This window comes from Cicer arietinum, chromosome 8, assembly GCF_000331145.2.
Source record: "Cicer arietinum cultivar CDC Frontier isolate Library 1 chromosome 8, Cicar.CDCFrontier_v2.0, whole genome shotgun sequence".
Classification (NCBI taxonomy): Eukaryota; Viridiplantae; Streptophyta; class Magnoliopsida; order Fabales; family Fabaceae; genus Cicer; species Cicer arietinum.
Window position 1 is genome coordinate 1,845,984 of NC_021167.2, and position 21,489 is coordinate 1,867,472.

At 27.6% G+C, this 21,489-nt stretch overlaps 4 protein-coding genes across 6 annotated transcripts in view; 2 read left to right on the forward strand and 2 right to left on the reverse strand.

The window, feature by feature from the left end:
• Window positions 1-4,824: 4,824 nt before the first annotated feature.
• On the reverse strand, window positions 4,825-5,748 carry LOC101501337 (thaumatin-like protein 1). Its single transcript, XM_012718985.3, has one exon. It carries the CDS (start codon window positions 5,717-5,719, stop codon window positions 4,994-4,996), a length of 726 nt encoding a protein of 241 aa, XP_012574439.3. The 5' UTR covers window positions 5,720-5,748; the 3' UTR covers window positions 4,825-4,993.
• Window positions 5,749-9,989: 4,241 nt separating this feature from the next.
• LOC105851085 (protein P21-like) lies at window positions 9,990-10,914 on the reverse strand. The gene has a single exon (XM_012718986.3). It carries the CDS (start codon window positions 10,876-10,878, stop codon window positions 10,195-10,197), a length of 684 nt encoding a protein of 227 aa, XP_012574440.1. The 5' UTR covers window positions 10,879-10,914; the 3' UTR covers window positions 9,990-10,194.
• Window positions 10,915-15,764: 4,850 nt separating this feature from the next.
• LOC101501970 (transcription factor MYB3R-3-like) lies at window positions 15,765-19,079 on the forward strand. 3 transcript variants are annotated; one of them, XM_027337357.2, is made up of 8 exons: window positions 15,765-16,065; window positions 16,322-16,459; window positions 16,576-16,627; window positions 16,773-16,839; window positions 17,173-17,267; window positions 17,368-17,471; window positions 17,788-17,916; window positions 18,057-19,079. In XM_027337357.2, the coding sequence occupies exons 2-8, from the start codon at window positions 16,329-16,331 to the stop codon at window positions 18,892-18,894; spliced, it is 1,416 nt and encodes a 471-aa protein (XP_027193158.1). In that variant the 5' UTR covers window positions 15,765-16,065; window positions 16,322-16,328; the 3' UTR covers window positions 18,895-19,079. The 3 variants fall into 3 exon arrangements, with proteins under 3 accessions (XP_027193158.1, XP_004511594.1, XP_004511595.1); XM_004511537.4 differs by having other exon boundaries at window positions 15,766-16,065; window positions 16,317-16,459; XM_004511538.4 differs by having other exon boundaries at window positions 15,767-16,065; window positions 16,317-16,459; window positions 16,773-16,830.
• Window positions 19,080-21,389: 2,310 nt separating this feature from the next.
• The window catches only part of HSFB2B (heat stress transcription factor B-2b), a 2,089-nt gene continuing 1,989 nt past the window's right edge, over window positions 21,390-21,489 (forward strand). Inside the window, exon 1 of the mRNA XM_073364485.1 lies at window positions 21,390-21,489. This exon is cut by the window's right edge and continues 562 nt beyond it. The gene's annotated coding sequence lies outside the window, so the exon portion shown is untranslated.

The window sequence follows — 21,489 nt, forward strand, 5'->3', positions numbered from 1 at the left end:
TTGATTATGGAAATTTGGTACGGTAATGTTTATTGAATTTTTATATTTGATGTATTATTTGGTCTGTATTAATGATTATGTATTATGTGCGGTTGTTGTAAGATTTTAAGGATAAAAAGATAATTTAATTTTAAAATATATATTTGTCTCTTTTTTCTTTTTGTGAATTAAATATATATATAAAATTGAAATAATTTTCGTTTCTTCCATTTAATTGAACACATTTGTAAATTGTATGTTTAAATTTGTGTTTTTCTTTTTTTGTCATTTTAGTTCGATCTATTTGTTTGGTGGGACTAAACATAACGAACATTTTATGTAAAATTTAAAAAATAAAAAAATTTATTTTGTAAATATACGAGTTTATAAAACATAATGGCTCTGTCTAAAAATCACATTGGCTACGTCTAGAAATCACATTTGGAGGATAAAAAAAATTATATTTTGTCTAACATGTATATGTTTTATATATGTATATATTTTAAAAGTTTATTTTTAAAACGTATTTCTTATGTCCCATAATAATTGAGATATTTGATTAGTTCACATATATTAAAAAAATGTAAGAATTAAAGATAAATAACACTACTTTTATTAAATTATCCTTATTAAATATTAATGTATTATGAATATCATAAATAATGTATCTAAACTATAAAGGATTTAACCGACGATAATCCTTAGATAATAAAGATTAGATCCTCAATCTTAGTTATGTCAAATTTTGCACCCCACAGCTTAGCATGTGACACCCCATAAGAAGGGGAACACTGATTATAGATTTGTGTATTGTCTTGCTAAACTACAACTCAAACACTTTACTAACTTAATCATTTGAGTACTTTTATACTCATTGTGCACATTGACGTGGAAATTAATCGAAAAAGAACATCATTAATGAGATACAAGTTTATTTTAGTTTGAATTTCGGATAAAACAATATAATACCATGTAAAGAAGCATGCTATAAAACTCCTCTGATAATATTTTTGTATACATATAAACTCCGAATTTTCAAATATTTATTCAAATCTTTGTTTTACTTCTATTTCTCTTCTTATATATTACATTATCAATTTGTCACATCTATCATATTACACTTTTTATTTTTTTATTTATATCAAGGTGTGTACACATTATGAGGAGTTCACTAAACATTTTTCTTATCGATGTGTAAATACTCTACAACAATGGTTCAAACTCATGCACAATGAAAACAATAGTTTTAGCCAATTTGGGGATATAAGGTGGATTATTCAAACACAGGGAGGCACTCTCTCATTGAAACATAGCCGTAGCTAGGAATTTGTTTGGAAGTTTAATGTGTAAGTGCATTCCAATGGTTGTTGATCATGATGAAATAATAAAAATTTAATGGTAACTTGTTAGTGATATATGCATATAGTCTTCGTCCACGCCAAGAAAGCACTTCTATGATCATATTCATTGAATTCAAAGTTTCAAACCCTATGGAGATTGCTATAGCCCAATGTAGGCCCACATTATTCTTCTTAATGTGTATATATATATATGATAAATACATATCGTTGAATAATGCTAGTGTGATAATGATATATGTATGGTACCAACAAGTCCATAACCACTTCGAAACGAGACTCCTCCTTGTTGACCGACCATGTGCATCCTATTCCTAGTAGTTAAATCAAGTAGACAAGTAATAGAAAATTATACTTTATATCTCACATTACATGTTACATAAATTACCTATTTATTTTATCATTTAAAAAAAAAAAGTAATTTTTTTACCCCACTAATTTGAGAACCAAAAAATTTTAAAAGAAATTTCTTGAACACAACTATGTTTCAAAAATTATGAATTTTGTGTACCATAAAAGTTTTTAAAAATTTTTTAAAACACATTTATATTTCATAATTTATTTAAAAAAAAATTCAGAACATAAATATATTTTAGAAAATTCGAACGTTGTGTACCAGAAAATATTTTTCAAATTTTCTTAAACACATTTATACGTATTCTAGAAAACTTGAAAAAAAAGTTTCCAATACACAATTGTATTTTTGAAATTCAAAATGTGTGTCTTAAAGTTTTTTTCAAGTTTTTCAAAATGCAAATTTTTCTAAAAAACTCAAACTTTGTATTAAGGAAAACTTGTTTTAAGTTTTTTGAATATATTTGTATACTGAAAATTTTTTTTCAAGTTTTTTGAAACACAAACGTATATTATGAAATTAAATTTTTATTAAAATATGAATGTATAGAGTAAATTTTTTCAAGTAGTACAGTCTTAGTTCTTGACAAAATATAAAGTATGGTTCTAGCTAGGTGAAAATAGATTAAGCTATTATTCCCAAGAGATTATACCATAAATTTATAAATGGAAGTGTTTTGATATATTTTTTTTTTAAATAAAAAAATTAATTTTTATTTTTATAAATCAAAAAATTATTTATTAATTTTTATATTTTAGAAAATAACATTTCATAAGAAAAAGTTCATTTGATTGTTTGTAAGTATTATACTATTTTTTTATATTTTATAAAAAAAAACACCATTTAATATTCACTATTATAAATAATAAAAATTTATAAAAAAAATTAAATTTTATTTTGTTGACACTTTTAATAAATAACATTTAGTTATTATAATTTTTTAAATAATAAAAAATAATTAAAAAAAAACTTAAGTAGTTATTAATTTAAAAAATTAAATGTACCATAATGTCAAATTGATTATTCGGTCTTGATTCATACGTTTGATAAAACGCATCGAGCTTAAAATTGGAAATTTTTATTTTTATAAATCAAAAAATTATTTATTAATTTTTATATTTTAGAAAATAACATTTCATAAGAAAAAGTTCATTTGATTGTTTGTAAGTATTATACTATTTTTTTATATTTTATAAAAAAAAACACCATTTAATATTCACTATTATAAATAATAAAAATTTATAAAAAAAATTAAATTTTATTTTGTTGACACTTTTAATAAATAACATTTAGTTATTATAATTTTTTAAATAATAAAAAATAATTAAAAAAAAACTTAAGTAGTTATTAATTTAAAAAATTAAATGTACCATAATGTCAAATTGATTATTCGGTCTTGATTCATACGTTTGATAAAACGCATCGAGCTTAAAATTGGAATGGTGCATGCATGGTTACACCAAACTCAGCTATAGTTTAAATATGCATTTATATTTTATTGATACATGTTGCGTGTGCATTTATAGTTTAAATAAAGATAATGTATTATAGTGTAAATAAATTTTATATAAACTTTTGATTTTATTAAAAATTTAAAATTAAATTTCAATAGTTTGATCTAACAATAAAAAAAATAAGTATTTGATCCGACGGATTTTAGAAGAAGACAAATAAAAATTCTTTTATAAATCATCAATAAACCTTAAAATCTTTTGACTCACCATAAAACTTTTTTACAACTTTTTACCTATACATGTTTATTAAACACATAATGATTTTGTGAGGAAAAAGAGTAACATGGACACTTTACCAAAAGAAAAACAAAAGGACATTGGATATGAATCAAACGTAAGATTCAACGAATAAACTATAAAAAGTAGCAGCCCGGTTACGTCTTGTGTTATGACCCGTAAGTCTTTGACAAAATCTTATTTCTCTACATGGAATAATGAATAATATATGACAGATATATTAAGTAATTTGAAGTATTTGGGTAACGAAAAATAATATTATTTCAATAAATTCTAATTTTTACTTTTTGGTCATCGCTTGTCAAAATTAGGAGTTGTATTTATATTGATATTAGGAGTTGTGAGGTGGATGGATTGGTTTGAGTGGAGAAGTATAGAGTATTTATTGTTAAAGAGTTATATTGATATTTTTGTAAAATGACTTACGTACTTGAGGTGTTTTATTATATAAATTATTATTACTTGTCTTATTCTAACACAATTTTTAATATAAATATGGAAAATCATATTAAACAACGCAATAATGAATAACAAAAAAAAAAATTAGTAAGTCAAATTTATATTATGCTCCCATTTATAAGACAAAAAATAAAAAATATCAATATCAATATATTCATTTATTGTTCTAACTTTTTTTTTACTATTTCATGTATACCCTTCTAAAAAATTGTGAGACATTGATTATCCACTAATAATATTAAAAAAGACAAATATTTTAAACAATAAATATACCTAACTTTTTCTTATAAATAGGATAAAGAAAATTCTTCATAAATTATTTTATTATTAAGATTAGAGGTAGTACTATCAATGAAATCAAAAATTAAGTTTAAGGCCTAATATTATTTGAGACCTAAAAGGTGATTGTTTTACTTGCAAGTTGCAACCCCATAGATTGGCCATGATTATATGTGAGTAAGATATTGAGTATATAAAATGCTAATTATACCATTATTGTAGAAATATAATGTGATTTGATCTTAATTTAGGAAGAAAAAAACATGCTACTTTTTATCATATATTCAGAATGACGTGCACCTTTCATTTTATTTTTTTTATCAATTTCATCTTAAATCTTAGTAAAATGTTGAGTATGAGACATAATACATAATATAATTTATTTTCAAAAAGTGCATTTTTACTTATCATTGTTGGTTATATTTATTTTGGTAAGGTATAAAATTAAAGACTCAATCTCCATTAAGTTTACTAGTTTTATAAAAATGTAGTATTTAATTTTTTTTTCTCAAAGAGAAGGGATGGAAAATCAGGAACACATGTTGTTTTAGTTTCCGATGGTATTAGCGGTTTGGCTCTCTATGTATTTGTGCTATTAATCTACATTTAAAACTTTCTCAAGAGATATTTAAAGCTATCTTAATTTTCAACAACCAATCATAAACATAATTAAAAAAGCTTCATTACATACACACAGCAAAAACACACTTATTAAGAAACCCAAGGGAGCTAAGTTATGATGATCACAAATGAAGTTTTAGCAAAAAAACTTCATCTTATTGAAGGGATCCACCAGTGATGACATACACAAATCAATACACATTGGTTTGAATTAAAGGCATCTCTATATGAGGAGCACCAAGAGGACAGAAAACAACCTTATAATTAGAGCCAGCTGGACAAGTGAAAGTGCTAGTTGGGTCATCTTGAGGGTAACTATAAGCATCATGACATCTATCTTTAAAAAACCTTGAGAAATAAGTTGGCCCACAACTTCCTTGCCCATTAGTGCAACAATATTCATTTGTTTTATAAACGGTACAAGGGTTGTTACAACCACCTTGAGCCCTCAATTCGTTAGGGCATTGTCCGTTAATATCGGCTGTGCAACTGATTTTGTGACATCCACCGTTAATAGGGAAGAAATCCATTGGGATGTTGAAACCATCAACGAGTGAAATGTCGTAGAAATCTAGATTACCATATTGATTTAATGCAAATTCGGCCAATGTGTTTGGTGGGACACCCCAACCAGTGCATTGAAGTCCACCAGTGCAATCACCTGTTTGGCAGCGGCCACGACCGCTGCCATCGAAATTGCAACCAGTACGACCCCAAATACGAGCCATTGAAGTGCCAGCGTTAACCCAAAGATTCCATGTTTGACCGCGGTCAAGGCGACGACCACCGCCCGGACTAGCAGCTGCCCAAACGGTGTAAGGGCAATTGTTGACTATCTCAAAATTGGCTGCTTGTGAGGGAGTGAGGAGGAAGAGAAGGGAGCATAGTGTGATTGTGAGGATTGATAAGAAACTCATTTGGATATTGAATATTGGATGAAATGAAAGCATGCTAGTTGAGGTTTATATAGAAAAAAAATGAGCAAGGATCGGTCACCAGCCATCGCATTTGGACAATTATAAGTATTATTTTTTTTCGCTTGACTTTTCACTAGTGTTCAATGATGGATTGTAGTTTATAATCCTATCTAAGATACGAAATTATTATATAAATCTTGGTGGTGAGTTTTTATTTTTTCAATGTCTCTTTTGTTTAATCTAAAATTTGTATCCATTTTTTTCCTCCAAAACATAATAAAGTTGATCTATTAATCTATTTTTTAAACTAACCTTCACAGTAACTTGTTTAACGAAAATAAAAGGACTATTACTAAATTCTAAATTAATGGAAAGATATTTTGGAAATGATATTATCAAATAGAGTAAAGTTAGTTATAATTTCTGAGTATTTTGGCTTATATATAAGATACAAAATATTATTTTAGAACGATGAATTCAATATTATTATGATTTTTGCCAATGTCTTCTTTTTAAATAGCAAAACAAGATATATATGCAATGGCAAAAATTGTTAATAACTATTCAAAAGTAAAATCCATTTTGTTAAGAATTATAAAATAAAGTGATTTTGAATTTAATACTTTAAATATTATTTGTTAGATACTTAAAAAATTGAAACTTTTTTGTATTTATTCATATAATAAAAATCATTTTTTTAAATCAATTAAAAAAATAATTTTTACGATAAGTTATTCAAAAAGATTTCTATTTTTTAATAACTTTTTCATTTAGTAATTTAGTTAGTTATGTAATAACATTTTAATTTTTTAATTTTTATTTCTCATCATATCACCCATCAAATTGCCTATTATCTTTCCAAAATTTTCTCTACTCGTTGGTGGCGTGCGAAAATAAACAACAAAACAAGTGGATTTAACATTAATAATGAAAAGGTGTGGCGGCTATTTGCCTAACTAGCTCACCTCCCTAACGAAGATAGTATCAAAAAGAGATAATATGACCTGGTCAGTTTAACTTCAAATTAACATAAAAAGTTTGATGTAGTTTAGTATTGAGAATTTAGCTTTGTAACTTATAATCATTAGAATTATTTTGATTAATAATTTTTTCTTTCACAGTATTTTTTTAAAAAAATAAAAAATTTAAACATTGTACTGTACTTTAAGACTTTTCTATTTCACGGGATTAGGATTCTCACGTTAAAAAAACATGAAAAAGTAATGTGGAAAATCTTGTCTCTTAAAATATAAAGAATGGGGGATTTTAGAATTTTACGAAAAAAATTGGTTAAAAATTGAGATGTAAAGCTTTAGAAAACATGAAATACAAAAAACTGAGAGGATACTCTTTGTTGGATATATAGCACTATAATAGTTTTCTTAACTATATAAAAATATAATAAAAAGAAAAAGAAACATTCATTATTGGTGTAAACTATGATTTTACGTTGATGTTCAATGACTAAGTATCTTACAGTTATTTTTAAATTATTATAGTTATAGAATGAACTTAGATAAATAACATTATCATTTTTGTTTTTTTTTTATTGTTTCTCATCTTGATACAACTTGATTTTAATTTCTTGACTATATGTGGAGTTTATTTAATTTTATATTGATATATTATATTTGATCTAATGCATATTCAATTAATAATTTATACATCGTTAAAGTTACAATTCTAAATATATATGTATTTCATATACTTCAATTTTATCATAATTGTATATTGTCATATTAACAAGTATTTTGTTGTTTTATACTATTAACTTAGGTGTTGTAAATTTATTCACATATTTATTTTTTTATTTTAAAAATTTTGAATTGTATTATTTTTAATTAATCTAATTTCTACCAAATTAAATAAATAAAAATCAATTTTTAGAAGATTAAATACTACACCCGTTCCTCATGAAAATAATATGAAAACTATGTTTGTTTGGAACAAAACTACAATTAATTGGATGACTAATTTTGCGGATGCATACAGATCCATATACACCATCTGTTTAATAATGTGTTTTTTTTTTCACATATATTAAGAAATGTCATAATTAAAATAAAAAAAGTTATTTTATTAAACTATTCTTCTTATCAATATAACTATTTTTTACAAAATATTACAATTATATTATTTTGTTCTTGATCAAGTTTCAATAAAATATTTCCTATTTTCCTTGCCTTGGTCAACAAACTTTTCAAGTAGTATATTAGATCGAGTTGAATGTTGTAAGGTATGTGATAGGAAAAATCTATCATTCATCCCCCACCTTTACCTTTCACATCCAAAAAATATATTAAAAAAAGAAGGTTATTTTACATTTTTTATTCTCTACTACTTGATAGTCAAAATGTTTAAAAGTTTAAAAAAATTCAAAATTTTAGATGAAAGTGAAACTTTCGAAATAATTTTTTTTCAAAAACATTAAAAAATTCGTAATTGGAATGAATGTGAAACTTATAAAATGCAATTTTTTCAAAAATTTTAAAAAATTTCAAAACTACGATTGAATATTTAACTACTAAAATGCAATTTTTCCAAAAATTAAAAAAAAAAAACCAAAAGTTCGGATGAATGTGAAACTTCTAAAATACAATTTTTTTTAAAAGTTTAAATTTTTTTTGAAACTTTGGATGAATGTGAAACTTCTTAAATGCAATTTTATCAAAATTTAAATAAATAAAAAATGAAACTTTTGATAAATGTGAAACTTCTGAAATGCAATTTTTCCAAAAGTTTTTTTAAAAAATTGATACTTTAAATGAATGCGAAACTTATGTGATGCTTTAAAAAATTATTGAAATTTTGGATGAATACGAAACTTTTGAGATGCAATTTATTCAGAATTTTTTTTATTTTTATTTTTTGAAAATTTGGATGAATACTAAACTAAACTTTTGAAATACAATTTTTTAAAACATTTTAAAAAAAATTGAAAATTTCGAAATGTTAATAATTTTAAATTTTTTGACTATCAAGTGGTAAAGAGTAAAACAGTCTCTTCATGTGCTTTGGAAATGAGAGGTAAATGTGAGTGTATGGGTGATAGATTTCTCCTGCAATATAAATATATACCAAAAATAAAATTAATTAAGTGCCTGTTTGGTTCTACATTTAAAAGTAGGCAAAATCAATTTTGAAAGTTTAAAATTAATTTTGACATGTTTGAGTTATATAGAGTAGAATTATTTTTACCTCCATAATTGATTCTAACTTGAAGTTAGAATTTGAATATAGTTTTTGAGTTCAAACGTAATTTTTATACTTAAATTTATTATTCAACTCAGTTTTACATAATATATCAAAATATAAATTATTTTATATTCAACTCAGTTTTAACTAAAATCAATTCATTTAAAATCAATTTTAGTTACTGCAAAATCAAACACACGCTAAGATGGTATACGAAATCACTCCATAAAAAATAAAATGATTGAATTCAATTGATTAATGAACTCCAGTTAAAGACAAATAATTTAGAAAAAATTGAGTTCAAATTGGAAAGCAGGAGGGACTAGGGTTAACTATATGTAGTATAAATTAAAATTCATGAAAATATATATAATATATATATATATAATTTTTTTTGAGAATATTGGTATTTAAATGTTTGCAACTTAATTACATTATTAATCTATCAAAGTTAAGGAGTTAAGGAGTAAAGTGAAAGGTAATAATACTATAATTCTAACAATTATTAATAATTAATACTATATATATTGACAGTTTCAAAAACAAATTTACATTATTAGTCTATCAAAATACCGAACGTTTAATGGTTTCGAGATTTTGAATATACTCGTTATCAGTAATTCTTGGATGTTTCTCAATTCACCAACAACTATTTACTTCGTAGGCACAAATCTAAATCATCTATAATTTGTATCTATACAAAAACAACTTGTAGAAGATTTATATATTCTATGAATCCAGCCTCCTAAACTAGAACAAGTAATCTATATATAATGAAGTCATATATACTCAAGAACCTGATAAGTAAGACGACGACAAATAAAATGATATCAACCGAATAACTCCCAAATGATTCTGCTAGACTTCCTAGCTTGCAAGTTGCTGCATTAGCTTTTCATTCGAAGTGCATCCACCTTTTATTTAAGGCTTACAATTAACTATCTATTTCATTGGATCGTAGTTGTCAATAATCTAATTAAGCTGCTAAACACATGAATTATATTTGCAACTACATATTGCTACTTTATTATTGAAGAACACCACTACTTTATTATGAATCATGAATCATTGACTCTTAAAGTAATAAACATCAATTAATCAATTGTTATATCATAATCAGAATTTACTTATACATATCTCACTTATTTTAAGGCCAGAGCACATCAATATATATGTGCAAAGGACTCCCCTAAGACCACCCATACCTATATATCATATCAAAGTATACAATAAGAATCACGAAATTAAAACAATAAAAGAGAAAGAAATTAAAAAGTAATTTAAGGACAAAAGACAATATCATAATTAGTTCCCCCCATACAAGTGAATGTGCTAGTTGCATCATCTTTAGGGTAACTATATGTATAAGGACACCTATCTTTGAAGAACTTAGAATAAGTAGTTGGAGAACACGTGGCAGAACCAGAGGTACAACAATATTCAGTTGTATTAAACTTAGTACAAGGATTGTGGCATCCACCTATAACTTTTAGTTGAGTAGGACATTCTCCGTTTATATTGGCGCTACAATTAACGCTTCCACAAGCGTTAATAGACGGCGTCAATTGAATTGGAATGTTGAAACCTTCTACAAGCGAAATATCGTAGAAATCGAGGTCATTATACATATTCAAAGAAATTTCTACAACTGTGTTTGGTGGTGTACCAACAGTTGTACATTCAAGAGTATTGTTACAATCACCCGTTTGGCACTTTCCAATACCAAAATTGTCGAAAGTGCAATTGGTTCGACCCCATATTCTTGCGTTCCTTGTACCATTGGTCATGTTCATGTTCCATGATTCTCCAGGGTTAAGCCTTATGCCGCCGCCAGGAACGGCGGCGGGCCATATGGTGTAGTTGCATTTGTTAGTGATGTTGAATTTGCCGGCTTGTGCTGCCGCGATGGAGCTTATGGCGATGAAAAGGAAGATGGAGAGATTTTTTTTCATGATGATGGACATTTTTTATGGAGAGTTGAAGAAAAATGTATGGGAGGTAGGTTTTATATATAAAGTACTTATAATAATTATTTGGTTTGATTCGTTCAGCATGAATATGTTGAAAAAGAAAAATGTTGTTTGTTTTTGAAAATTCATATGTATAGGTTATGACATAGAAGACAAGTCAAGTTGTTTAATATAATTACCTAACATTTGTAGAAACGTAATAGTATATAGTGGCTTAACAAAATTGGTCACGTTAATTAAAACAGGTTTTTAGCCGTGATTGTGGAAAGCTGGTTAATTAACTAGCGTCAGAATTTTTCCTGCCTCCATTGGTTAAAAAGTCACCTTCACCCAAAGTTCAACTTATTTTTTTGGACCGAAAAATTCAACTTTATTTATTTTCATTACATGGTGTAAGTGGAAAAAATGTTTGGTCTACACTTATAGAGATGTATATAGTTTGAGAAATAAATAGATTAAAAATATAAAGGGAATGATGTAATAAATGTAATATATTGATAATGTAATATAAAAAAGAAAGATAAAAAATAATAATGTATTGAATGAGTGTATGATTAAAAAATAGAGGTGTATTACTTATACAATTACAAAAGGGGAAGAGAAGGAAGAAAATTGCATGACTTCACCCAACCAAAAAATGAATATTAAGGGAGAATTTATGACTTTTCTTCTGACCACGTCACAACAAATGAATGTGAAGGACATACTAGTACTAGTAATAATAAGATAGGAGGAACAACCATGGCAAACTAGTTTTAACACGTTGTAAGAATTAAGAATATAAAAAAGTTCTAGTCTACTATTTAGTAAAAAAAAAAAAACTAGTCTACATTCTACACGCCGTATATCAATTAGACAAGAAAGTTACTTTGAATCTCTTTAACATTTACAAACTATCCAATTGATGCTAGGATTTATATCCAAAGCACGAATTATTTTATGTCCCATTTCGCATGATTAATTGGAAAATATTAATCTAATAATCAAGAATTAATAGTTTAGGAAACATGTAAATTTGAAGTAGGTATAAACGAAATTGGAATTGATGCAGTAAAAATACGAAAAAACTTATAGTAGAAGTCACATTTGAATTTTGGGCACGTAGAGAGCTGAAAGATGGAAAACGAACGATGAAAACTTGAATAAAATAAAAGTCAATGGTTGGGTAAAACATGGGCAAAAGTCTTGAATCTTATCTTAAATAAAATCTTCGAGTTTCTTTCATCGTGATCTTCTAGTAATAGGGTAGGTGAATATTAATTTTTTGAAGTTTTCATGTCTTATTCGCTTCCGTTGCGTGTAAATGAAATATGTAGTAAAATGCAAAATTGCAGTTATTTTTCCTCCTCCTCCTCTCATTCTTCTTCTTTTATTTTTCTCCATATGAAATACTAATGAACTCGAACATAATTAAAAGGTCTCAAATTTTGAACTACTCCATACAGATTGCAATTTTGTATCTTCTACCATTTATTTTAAAATATTTGGGTTTTTGTTTTTCTCTTAGATTTTTAAATTAAAAAACATTAATGATAAAAAATATCTTAAATAATATGGTATATCTTATAATTGGAATAATCAACCCTTATGATATTATAAAAAAACCAGCTTATGATATTATAAAAAACAACATTAAAAATTTAATTAATATTGTGTAAGTATGAGATTAATTAATCTATCTAAATGATTCTACATAATTTAATTGTATCTCATATAATTTAAAATATATCACTCTATAATTTAAAATATGTAATATCAATTATCGATAATTAAATAAAGTTTGATATTATATGCATATGAACTATTCATTTATTCACTTTATTAAATAATCAATTTAATTGAATCAAATTCATATAGACTAGATATGAAGTGACTAAATAAATTTTAAAAGCTTTTTTTCTTATCGTCAAATTATCTCAAAATCCTCCAAAGTTTGTTTTAACGGACTAATTTGAATGCGTGTTTTACATGTCTCAATTTATCAATTTAATTCAAACTATTTATTTTTATGTATTTAAAAATATTGAAAATGAAATAATAAGCATACATAAATTATTCATAAAAATATTAGCGAAGTATGCAACATTCTCATACAAAGACCTACACTAATTCAGAGAAATCTACCTCTCACTCCTCACATTTACCTCTCACATCTCCAAAACTTACATATGAAAACACTATTTTATATATTTATTTTTTGTAATCATTTGATAGTCAAATTTTTTGAAAAATTTAATTTTTTTTTGAAAATTTGAATAAATATGAAACTTTCAAAATACAATTTTTCCAACTATTTAATTACTTTTTTAAAACTTTGGATTCAAAAATTTAAAAAAAGTTTGAAACATTGAATGAATGTAAAATTTTCAAAATACAATTTTTCTAAAAGTAATTTTTTTTTGTTGAAATTTTTGAAATATAATTTTTTTAAAATTGAATAAATGTAAAATTTTCTAAATGCAACTATTTCAAAAGTTAAAAAAAAAAATTGTGAATGTGTAACTTTTAAAATGCAATATTTCAAAAAATTTAAAAAAAGTTTCGAAACTTTAGATGAATCTAAAACTTATTAAATACAATTTTTCCAAAAGTTAAAAAAAAAAATTCAAAACTTTGGATCAAAGTGAAACTTCCAAAATACAATTTTATTTAAATTTTTGATGAATATGGAACTTCTGAAATGCAACATTTTCAAAAATTTAAAAAAAATTTAAAATTTTGGATGAATGTGAAACTTTTGAAAAATAATTTTTAATTTTTTTTAAAAACTTAGCTGAATGCGAAACTTTTAAAATAAAACTTTTTCAGAATCTTTTTCAAAAATTGAAATTATCGAATGTTAACAATTTAAAGGAAATTGATTATCAAATAATAAAAAATAAAATTATATTTTTGTGTGTTTTGGAGGGGAGAGATAAAAGTGAGAGGGTGGGAGGTAGGGTTCTCGTAATTGGACCCAAATAAAGGCCTATAATAGAGGGTTGTAATACAAAATTTGGGGGAAAATTTCCCTTGTACCCCCACACTTTGCCTTGTACCCCCAAAAAAATTCGAAAATGGCAAAACTACCGTCAATTTTTTTTTTTTGCTATTTCAAAGAAAGTAAATGTAAATATTTTTTTCACCATTTTGTCATTCCCCCAGCCGTAAAACAGATTTCCGGTAGGTTCCAGTTTTTCGGAAATATTCGTAAATCCAGCACTGTTACAAATAAAAATATTAAATAATTAATACTAACAATTAAATACAACATAAATAAATTAAATAAATAATTAACAATTAATACTAAAATATAATTGATACCTGAAGCAACGTCATGTATCCACCTAGCTGTTTGGTGTCATAATAGCAGGCATCTGAGAGGTAGTCATAAAGCACCACTAGTGCAGCAGTACCCCATGCATATCTATCTATACCATCTAAATATCTGAATAAAGGGAGGTACTTCGCATCAACTAGAGTATGACTCTTATCAGCGAAAATAGTACTCCCGACTAAATTCAACAGATATGCCCTAGCAGCACAGTCAAACCTCTCTGCTGCACACTGCCTTCTGAACACCTCCTTCAACCAATCCAATCTATAGTGTGCACCTCTAGTCTTTCTGGTCTCCTCCCAGATCTCTTCCGTGGTCACTCCTAATAGATGGACGGCAAGATTACATGCCGTTACTCTATCTACATCGGGTGGACTGTAGAACTCACCCCTAATAGGCAATCCGAGAAGATTGGCAACATCATCCAAAGTAATCGTCATTTCACCAAATGGCATGTGAAATGACGATGTCTCAGAATGCCATCTTTCAACAAAGGCAGATATCAAGTTGTTGTCGATCATCTTCAAACTACCCCGTTGTAATGGGTTCAGACCAGACAAATTCACCCAATTCTCTATGGGTCGCGGAAGTACCGGCGGAGTAAATGACATTAAAAAAATATGACATTAAAAAAAAATTAATAAATTAAATATTTTTAATGTATTATAAGTAATAATTAATTTAATATACCTCGCCAAACCATAGTCTAGCTGAAACATGATAACGGTATCGTGTAAGGACAGACAAATCATAAGGTTCTCTAGGATACCGTGTGAGCTCACCAGGTCCCTCAGCTCCATCATGTTCTTCCTCCATATACTCTCCCTCATGAGCAGGTGCAACCTCCTCCTGCTCATGTACATCCACCTGCTCGTGCACCATATGCTCATGTACCACATCTTCCTCATGCACCGTAGAAGGCTCCCCCTGATCATTATGTCTCTCATCATCGTCTTCAATAATCATACGTCTTCTTCTCCTTGAAGCTGTCGGTCGAATCCTCTCTGGGGAATTCATCGGAGTCGATGTAGAAGTCTCAGTGTCCCGTGTAATTCGTATGATTTTGCCGTCTCTTCCTCGTGCACCCACTGAAAAATTAAAATATTAAAAGAATTAAATCACAATAAGTTATAAAATTATAATTAATTAAATTAAAAAAAAAAAAGATACGTAACTTCCGGAAAACTTGATGCTCAAGTTCTCCGGTAACTACCGGAAATGTTGGCAATCAAGTTTTCCGGAACACTTTCTGTACCGGATAAGTTAAAAATAAGTTTTCCGGAACACTCTTCTGTACCGGAAAACTTCATACAAGATTTCCGGTTCCGGAAAACTTTAAAACAACGTTTCCGGAGTACAACCTCTGTACCGGAAAACTTGTTTCTCAACTTCTCCAGAAATTTTGAAAAAAGACTTACTCTCTGTTCCGGAAATGTAAAAATGTGGAACGGTAATTTTGTGAGATTTTATTATTTATACGAGGGCAAAATAGTCATTTCATTCTAAATTTGGGGGTATAGGTATAATAATGAGGGTACAGGAAAATTTTTCAAATCTGGGTTATCTCCTTGAGATACTCGGGCCCAAGCATACAAGATCTCGTCAATCTCCGTTACTGCTTCATTCGTTGAATAATTAAATAATAGTAATAGTAATCACAAGAAAAGTGCAATGCAAGCCGTTAAATTCTTATAAAAATAAAAATAAAAAAACGGCAGTCCCTCTCGATTTGGTTTAGCTTCCAACACAAGCTGCACACTTTAGTCAGAGGCCGTTTAAAACCACTCCAAAACAAACCGCTACTATCGTCTTCATTTCCACACTAGTCTCTATTTTCTATCTCTTTTTCATTCGCTGATTATCAAGTAAGTACAAGCAAATATTCCACACTTGATCACAATCTACTTCATATTTTTCTCACTTGTTTTTCATTTTCCGTAACGCATATATGCTAATAACTTAATCACGCTCTTATATCTGCCACTTGAAGTTGAATCAATTATCATCTTAATCTAAAATCTAAATTACATAAAACCTCGTGTCGGTAATTTTTATTTCTATTATACGTCTTGTTCGCAATGTGATAATTATTTATGCGCTAAATGTTTTGATTTAGAAAAGAAGAATCATGTTCGAAGTCAAAAATAAGCTCAATGATATTGAATTTGATTCACCTCATCGAGATTTGCTTCATCTATGTCTTTCTTCGCCTAATTGCAATAGCAACACTTGTCTTCTCGAAGCAACCTCTGTTACAGGGTAAGCGACTCTATTTGAATTTTAATTTTATTTTGAATTGAAGTGAATATTTTTTTAATGATCTTACCAAATTTAATTTGTTGCGTTATTGCTTAATAACAAATTTGATTTGATAGGAGAATAAAAGCTCAAGTTAGTTCGACTAAGGGATGTTGGACAGAGGAAGAGGTTGGTTGCTTTAATTCAAATTTGATTTGTTGTGGAAGTTGGAATTTTCATTTTTGTACTTTTATTTTTCCTTTCGTGGTTTTTCTTATGTTAGCTTACAATTTACAGTGTTAACAATCTCTGACTTTGCAATCATGGAAAACAGGATAACCTTTTGATTGAGACGGTCAAGAAGCACGGTGGAAGCAACCGGAAAAATATAGGTGGATATGGTAGTATCAGTATGAGTATCAATTTGAACTATTAGATTACATTTAATTTTTTATTTGCTTATCAACAATTTGTAAATGTCTATTTTTATATGAACTTATCTCAACTTATCTTGGCTAAAGTAACATGCTGAACTTAACTGCGTTTTGGGTTATACTCCACTGCAATGTTTAGATATAAGCAATATAATGTTGTACTTCATGATGAAATATAGCTTAGTTAGGTACTGTTAGTGATATTATTTGTCATATTTTTAGATTTTTTTTAACTGTATTGACTTTTTTAATTCTCATTTTTGATCAAGCTAATTTATTTGTTTAACTGGTCTCTTACAGCTGAATACCTCCATGGGCAAACCGACAACCAATGCTTGCATCGCTGGCAAAAGGTTTCCAATCCAGATCTAGTAAAGAGATCATGGACAAAGGAGGTATAAACTAGTTTTAAATTTTCAATGTGCTAATTTGTGTTTGTTGAAATTCTGATGGTGATTGGCTGATTGCTATCTCCTTATCCACTTACGTTTTCAGGAGGATGAGTCCCTAATTGAACTAGTAAGAAAGTATGGTTTCAAGAGATGGTCTTTTATTGCAAAGTTCATGCCCGATCGTGTTGGAAAGCAATGTCGAGAGAGGTAGGTAGTAATAGACCTTAGTAAGTGCCAAAATGGCAAGAGAGGAAAGCATACTATGAATTCGTCTTTTGTTTTTTTTGTGTTTTATAGTTATTCCTCTGACCCCTGTATGCTTCTATTCACAATCAATGTTCTGTAGCCCTTTGTTGTTGGATTTCTATGCTTTGCATCAAATTTGTTATCTTCTATGCATATGTTAGATAACCTCAGTTGGTGTATCGATGTTATGTTTTGCAGATCATTATAGTCTATACCTATGTTTCTTATACTTATAAAATATGTTGCCAGAAGATGAACTACAAGTTAATCATTTCAGGTGGCATAATCATCTTGATCCAGCTATAAAAAAGGATGCATGGACAGAGGAGGAAGAATCAAAACTTGCTCTCTTTCACCAAATATATGGAAGTAGATGGTCAGAAATTGCAAGGTTTCTTCCTGGAAGGTACTTATATGATACTGTTATCAGGCTTTTTGAACTCCACTCTAAAATTTATGCTTCAATACTTGTATTTCTAAAGCAGCTACGTATCTTCATATATATAATGAACCATGATAATTATTTGTATCATTTGGATAAGCTAGGAGTGACAATGCTATAAAAAATCATTGGAACTGCTCAATGAAGAAGAAGTCATCTACATCACCTATTAGGTGTGATGATAATGTTTCCACTACCAGTTATTGCTCTTCTGTAATAAAGCCAGCGCATGATTTGTTCAAAGCTGTGGATCAGAGTTCTCCCAAGCAAAGTCACTGGTTGAAGCACAATGCTGATAACTTTCCAACAAAAATGATTATTCAAAGTTCTTCCGTAGAGGAACTATGCTCTGAAAAAAACAGTTTTGGTTTGGCAACTCCTACTAGGGCCTCAGGACAAGGTGAAAGAAGATTGGTTAATTTACCAAATGAGACGGAAACAGTTAAACATATGAACTCTTTGGATAATTCGTTGGATATGCCCGCTACAAATATGGACTGTTTCTCTCTTGCCACTCAAGTTAAATCTCCCAAACGGCAAAAGGTTTCTTTTTCAGATTCAAAGTTTATTGCTAGTAATGAATCTGACAGTTTCCATTTGAGCTACTCAAAATTGGCTAGTCATGAAAAGAAAGGTCAAGTAGGAAGGGAAAACAGTAACAAAATCATCAGTGGGCCAGATAGAGCAGATGTCACAAGCAGTGAATATGATGACTACTTTGGTGTTCCCCCTTCATCTGTACCCAAGGTGAGCCCGGAATATGTACTAAGAAGCTTAGCAATGACCTATAAGAACATTCCTTCTATAATTAGGAAAAGAACTTCCAAGAAGGCATTTAGTGCTGCTAATTGTGGCAAGTCCCTAACACCTTCGAGAATTGTCGACTCAACTCATGAAGTAGGATGTGTAATTGGCTTAGATAATTTAAAACTCAACCAATGATTTGTTCCATTCCTTCCTAGACATGGCATGGCGGGACTATGCTTGTAAATATTGGGCAAAATTAAAGGATATGGATATCCTTTAACTTAATTTAAAGGTGTTTAGTTGTTCTTTTATATATGTTTTTCTTTTTGAATTAGTCTTTTTACCTTATTTAAAAATGTTTATATCCAATTATGTTACTACTTTGTATTTGTACACATAATCATTGAACGGTATTTCTTCTAGAATGAAATATAAAAAATTAGTTTATATTTTTGGAATGAATGAAATATATGCAAAAATTAACAATTTTTCTCTTATTTAATTCAATGATAATATCTCTAAAATATTCTTCATTTAATTTTACTTTTTCTAGTTCTACTTATTCAATGTATTGATCAATTTAGAGGATATACTTAAATTTTTATTGAGATTGAATGATCAATTACTTTTCTTTATATGCACATTCTATACTAGTAAATTTTTGTTAGGATCTTAGATAAAAATTAGAGGATTATACCATGTACCAGTACATTTAAAGTTGTCACCCTTTTAATATACATGAAAATAAAATTTTACCTTTTATAAAATCTTCAACTTTTTTAACTTCTCATTTTTCACCCCTCTTTTCAAAATATTCTAAAGTTTCTAAAGTTTTGAAATAACAATTTTCAGAATTTTTGAAACTTTCGAAATAGAAAATTCCAGAAATTTCAAAACTTTGAAACAATTCAAAAATTTCGAAATAAAAATTTTTCAAGATTTTTAAAATGTAATCCTTATTTCGAAAATTTATAGATTTGAAAACTTTCGAAGCTTTCCAAATTTTTGAAATGTAATCTTTATTTCAAAAATTTGAAACTTCTGAAACTACCAATTTTGAAATTTATTACAAATAATTAAAAGAGTAAAATTGTATTTTCAATTATTGGATTAGATAAATTGTACGAGGGTAAAATTGTATTGGCTTAGATAAATTTAAATATAATAAAATATAAAAATAAAAATATATATTTAAAAGTAAAATTAAAACAATGTTTTTTGTTTTCTTCTTCTTCTCATTTATCTTAAATAGGACAAGAGATATTACATCTAAGGAATTGAAAAACTTAACAACTTATACCTCAATACAACTTCAATACATTGTGAACAATAATTTTCTTACTTGAGAACCTTGCACTTTCACTAAAACCATCACGTGCGTAGGTAGAGTAGCTTCCTCCAAAATCAATTTTAGATGCTCGAATATCTTGTGCAAATCAGCTATAAATCAGCTATAAACTTATTTGATGATTAAAAACATATCTATTATGTGTGTAATTTTATAAGATGCCAATTAAATCTATATTCCGTTATCGCCCTAACAACAAATAGAATTAATTGTAATAAGTACAAAGGTTTAATACGAGGTAGGATGTTACTGAACTAGTTAATGTATAATTAAGTTATAAATTTTTTTAATGTATAATTAAGAAACATAAATTTTTTACTCAAATAATTTATTTATTTTGACTAAAAATAATTATTTTTTAAAAAACAATTTATTATATCTTCTAAAATAAATTTAAAATGAAAAGATAGTATTCTTTTGAAATAATTTTTTTTAGAACTAAATAAACATTTGTAAAAATATTTATATTTATCTCCTCTAATAGCATTAACGGAACTCAAATGTTCATCTATATATCTAAAATATGCATTTTTATCGTTAAATCAAACAATTAAAATTAAAAATAATTTATGTTGTCTATTTTATTTTAAGTAAACCTTATAAAATATTTTCTAATAATTTTATAAAATAAATAAATTAACATAAAATTTATTTAAAAATTAAATTAATTAAATAAAAATACACTTAAAAATCAAAATGAGTAATAAAATATTTTTTTTTCTTTATAAAGAATAACAAAAAGATATATTTATAACGATATTTTTTATAAAAAAAAATAAAAGCATTTTTAACTTCTAATTTTCCCTAAAATAGTTTTCCTTATCCATCCAGCTGACATGACATTGCCATTTGCAGCTAGAACTAAAAGGAAATTACGAAAGTGCATGATGTGGGCCTCTGTCATCACAAACATTAGGATTTAGGAACACGTGTAAATCAGAAAGTGCATGATAACGTTGGAAAAAATTAAAAGGCAATAGAAAAACTAATATGAGGAGGAAAAACATTAAAGAAAAAATAAAACAATAATAAAGATAAAGAAAGGAAGGTTCTGGAAAAGTGGATCCCTAAGCCAACGGTTGAAAGCCTTATTCGGACAAATCAGCGGCTGGATCAAAGTTCCGCCGAGTAACAAGTCACATCTCTTATCTCTCCACCTTTCCTTCTAGCGCATTCTATTGTTCTTCTTCTACATTTCTGTGGGCCCCACCTCTATTTCACTTTTTTTATTTTCTCTTTCCTTTTCAATTCTCCATCCCACGGACACACGCGCTCCTTTTTATTCCAATCTTATCCCTCTCTTTAAATTTTTTAAATGTCTCCTTCGAAACTTCTAGAAACTATAACCAAACGCAAACCCATCCTTTTCTCAACCGCCGTTGCCGGTGGTTTCTCCTTCCAACTCTATTTCTTCTTTTCCGTTTAGCACGTTAGGAAATTTC

Excerpts from the sequence above, each read along its gene's own strand:
- LOC101501970 (XM_027337357.2), top strand. The coding sequence starts at position 16,329 with ATGTTCGAAGTCAAAAATAAGCTCAATGATATTGAATTTGATTCACCT. Across the intron at positions 16,460-16,575 it reads GAAGCAACCTCTGTTACAGG|GAGAATAAAAGCTCAAGTTA; the intron begins GTAAGCGACTCT and ends TTGATTTGATAG. Across the intron at positions 16,628-16,772 it reads GATGTTGGACAGAGGAAGAG|GATAACCTTTTGATTGAGAC; the intron begins GTTGGTTGCTTT and ends CATGGAAAACAG.
- LOC101501337 (XM_012718985.3), bottom strand. The coding sequence starts at position 5,719 with ATGAGTTTCTTATCAATCCTCACAATCACACTATGCTCCCTTCTCTTC.
- LOC105851085 (XM_012718986.3), bottom strand. The coding sequence starts at position 10,878 with ATGTCCATCATCATGAAAAAAAATCTCTCCATCTTCCTTTTCATCGCC.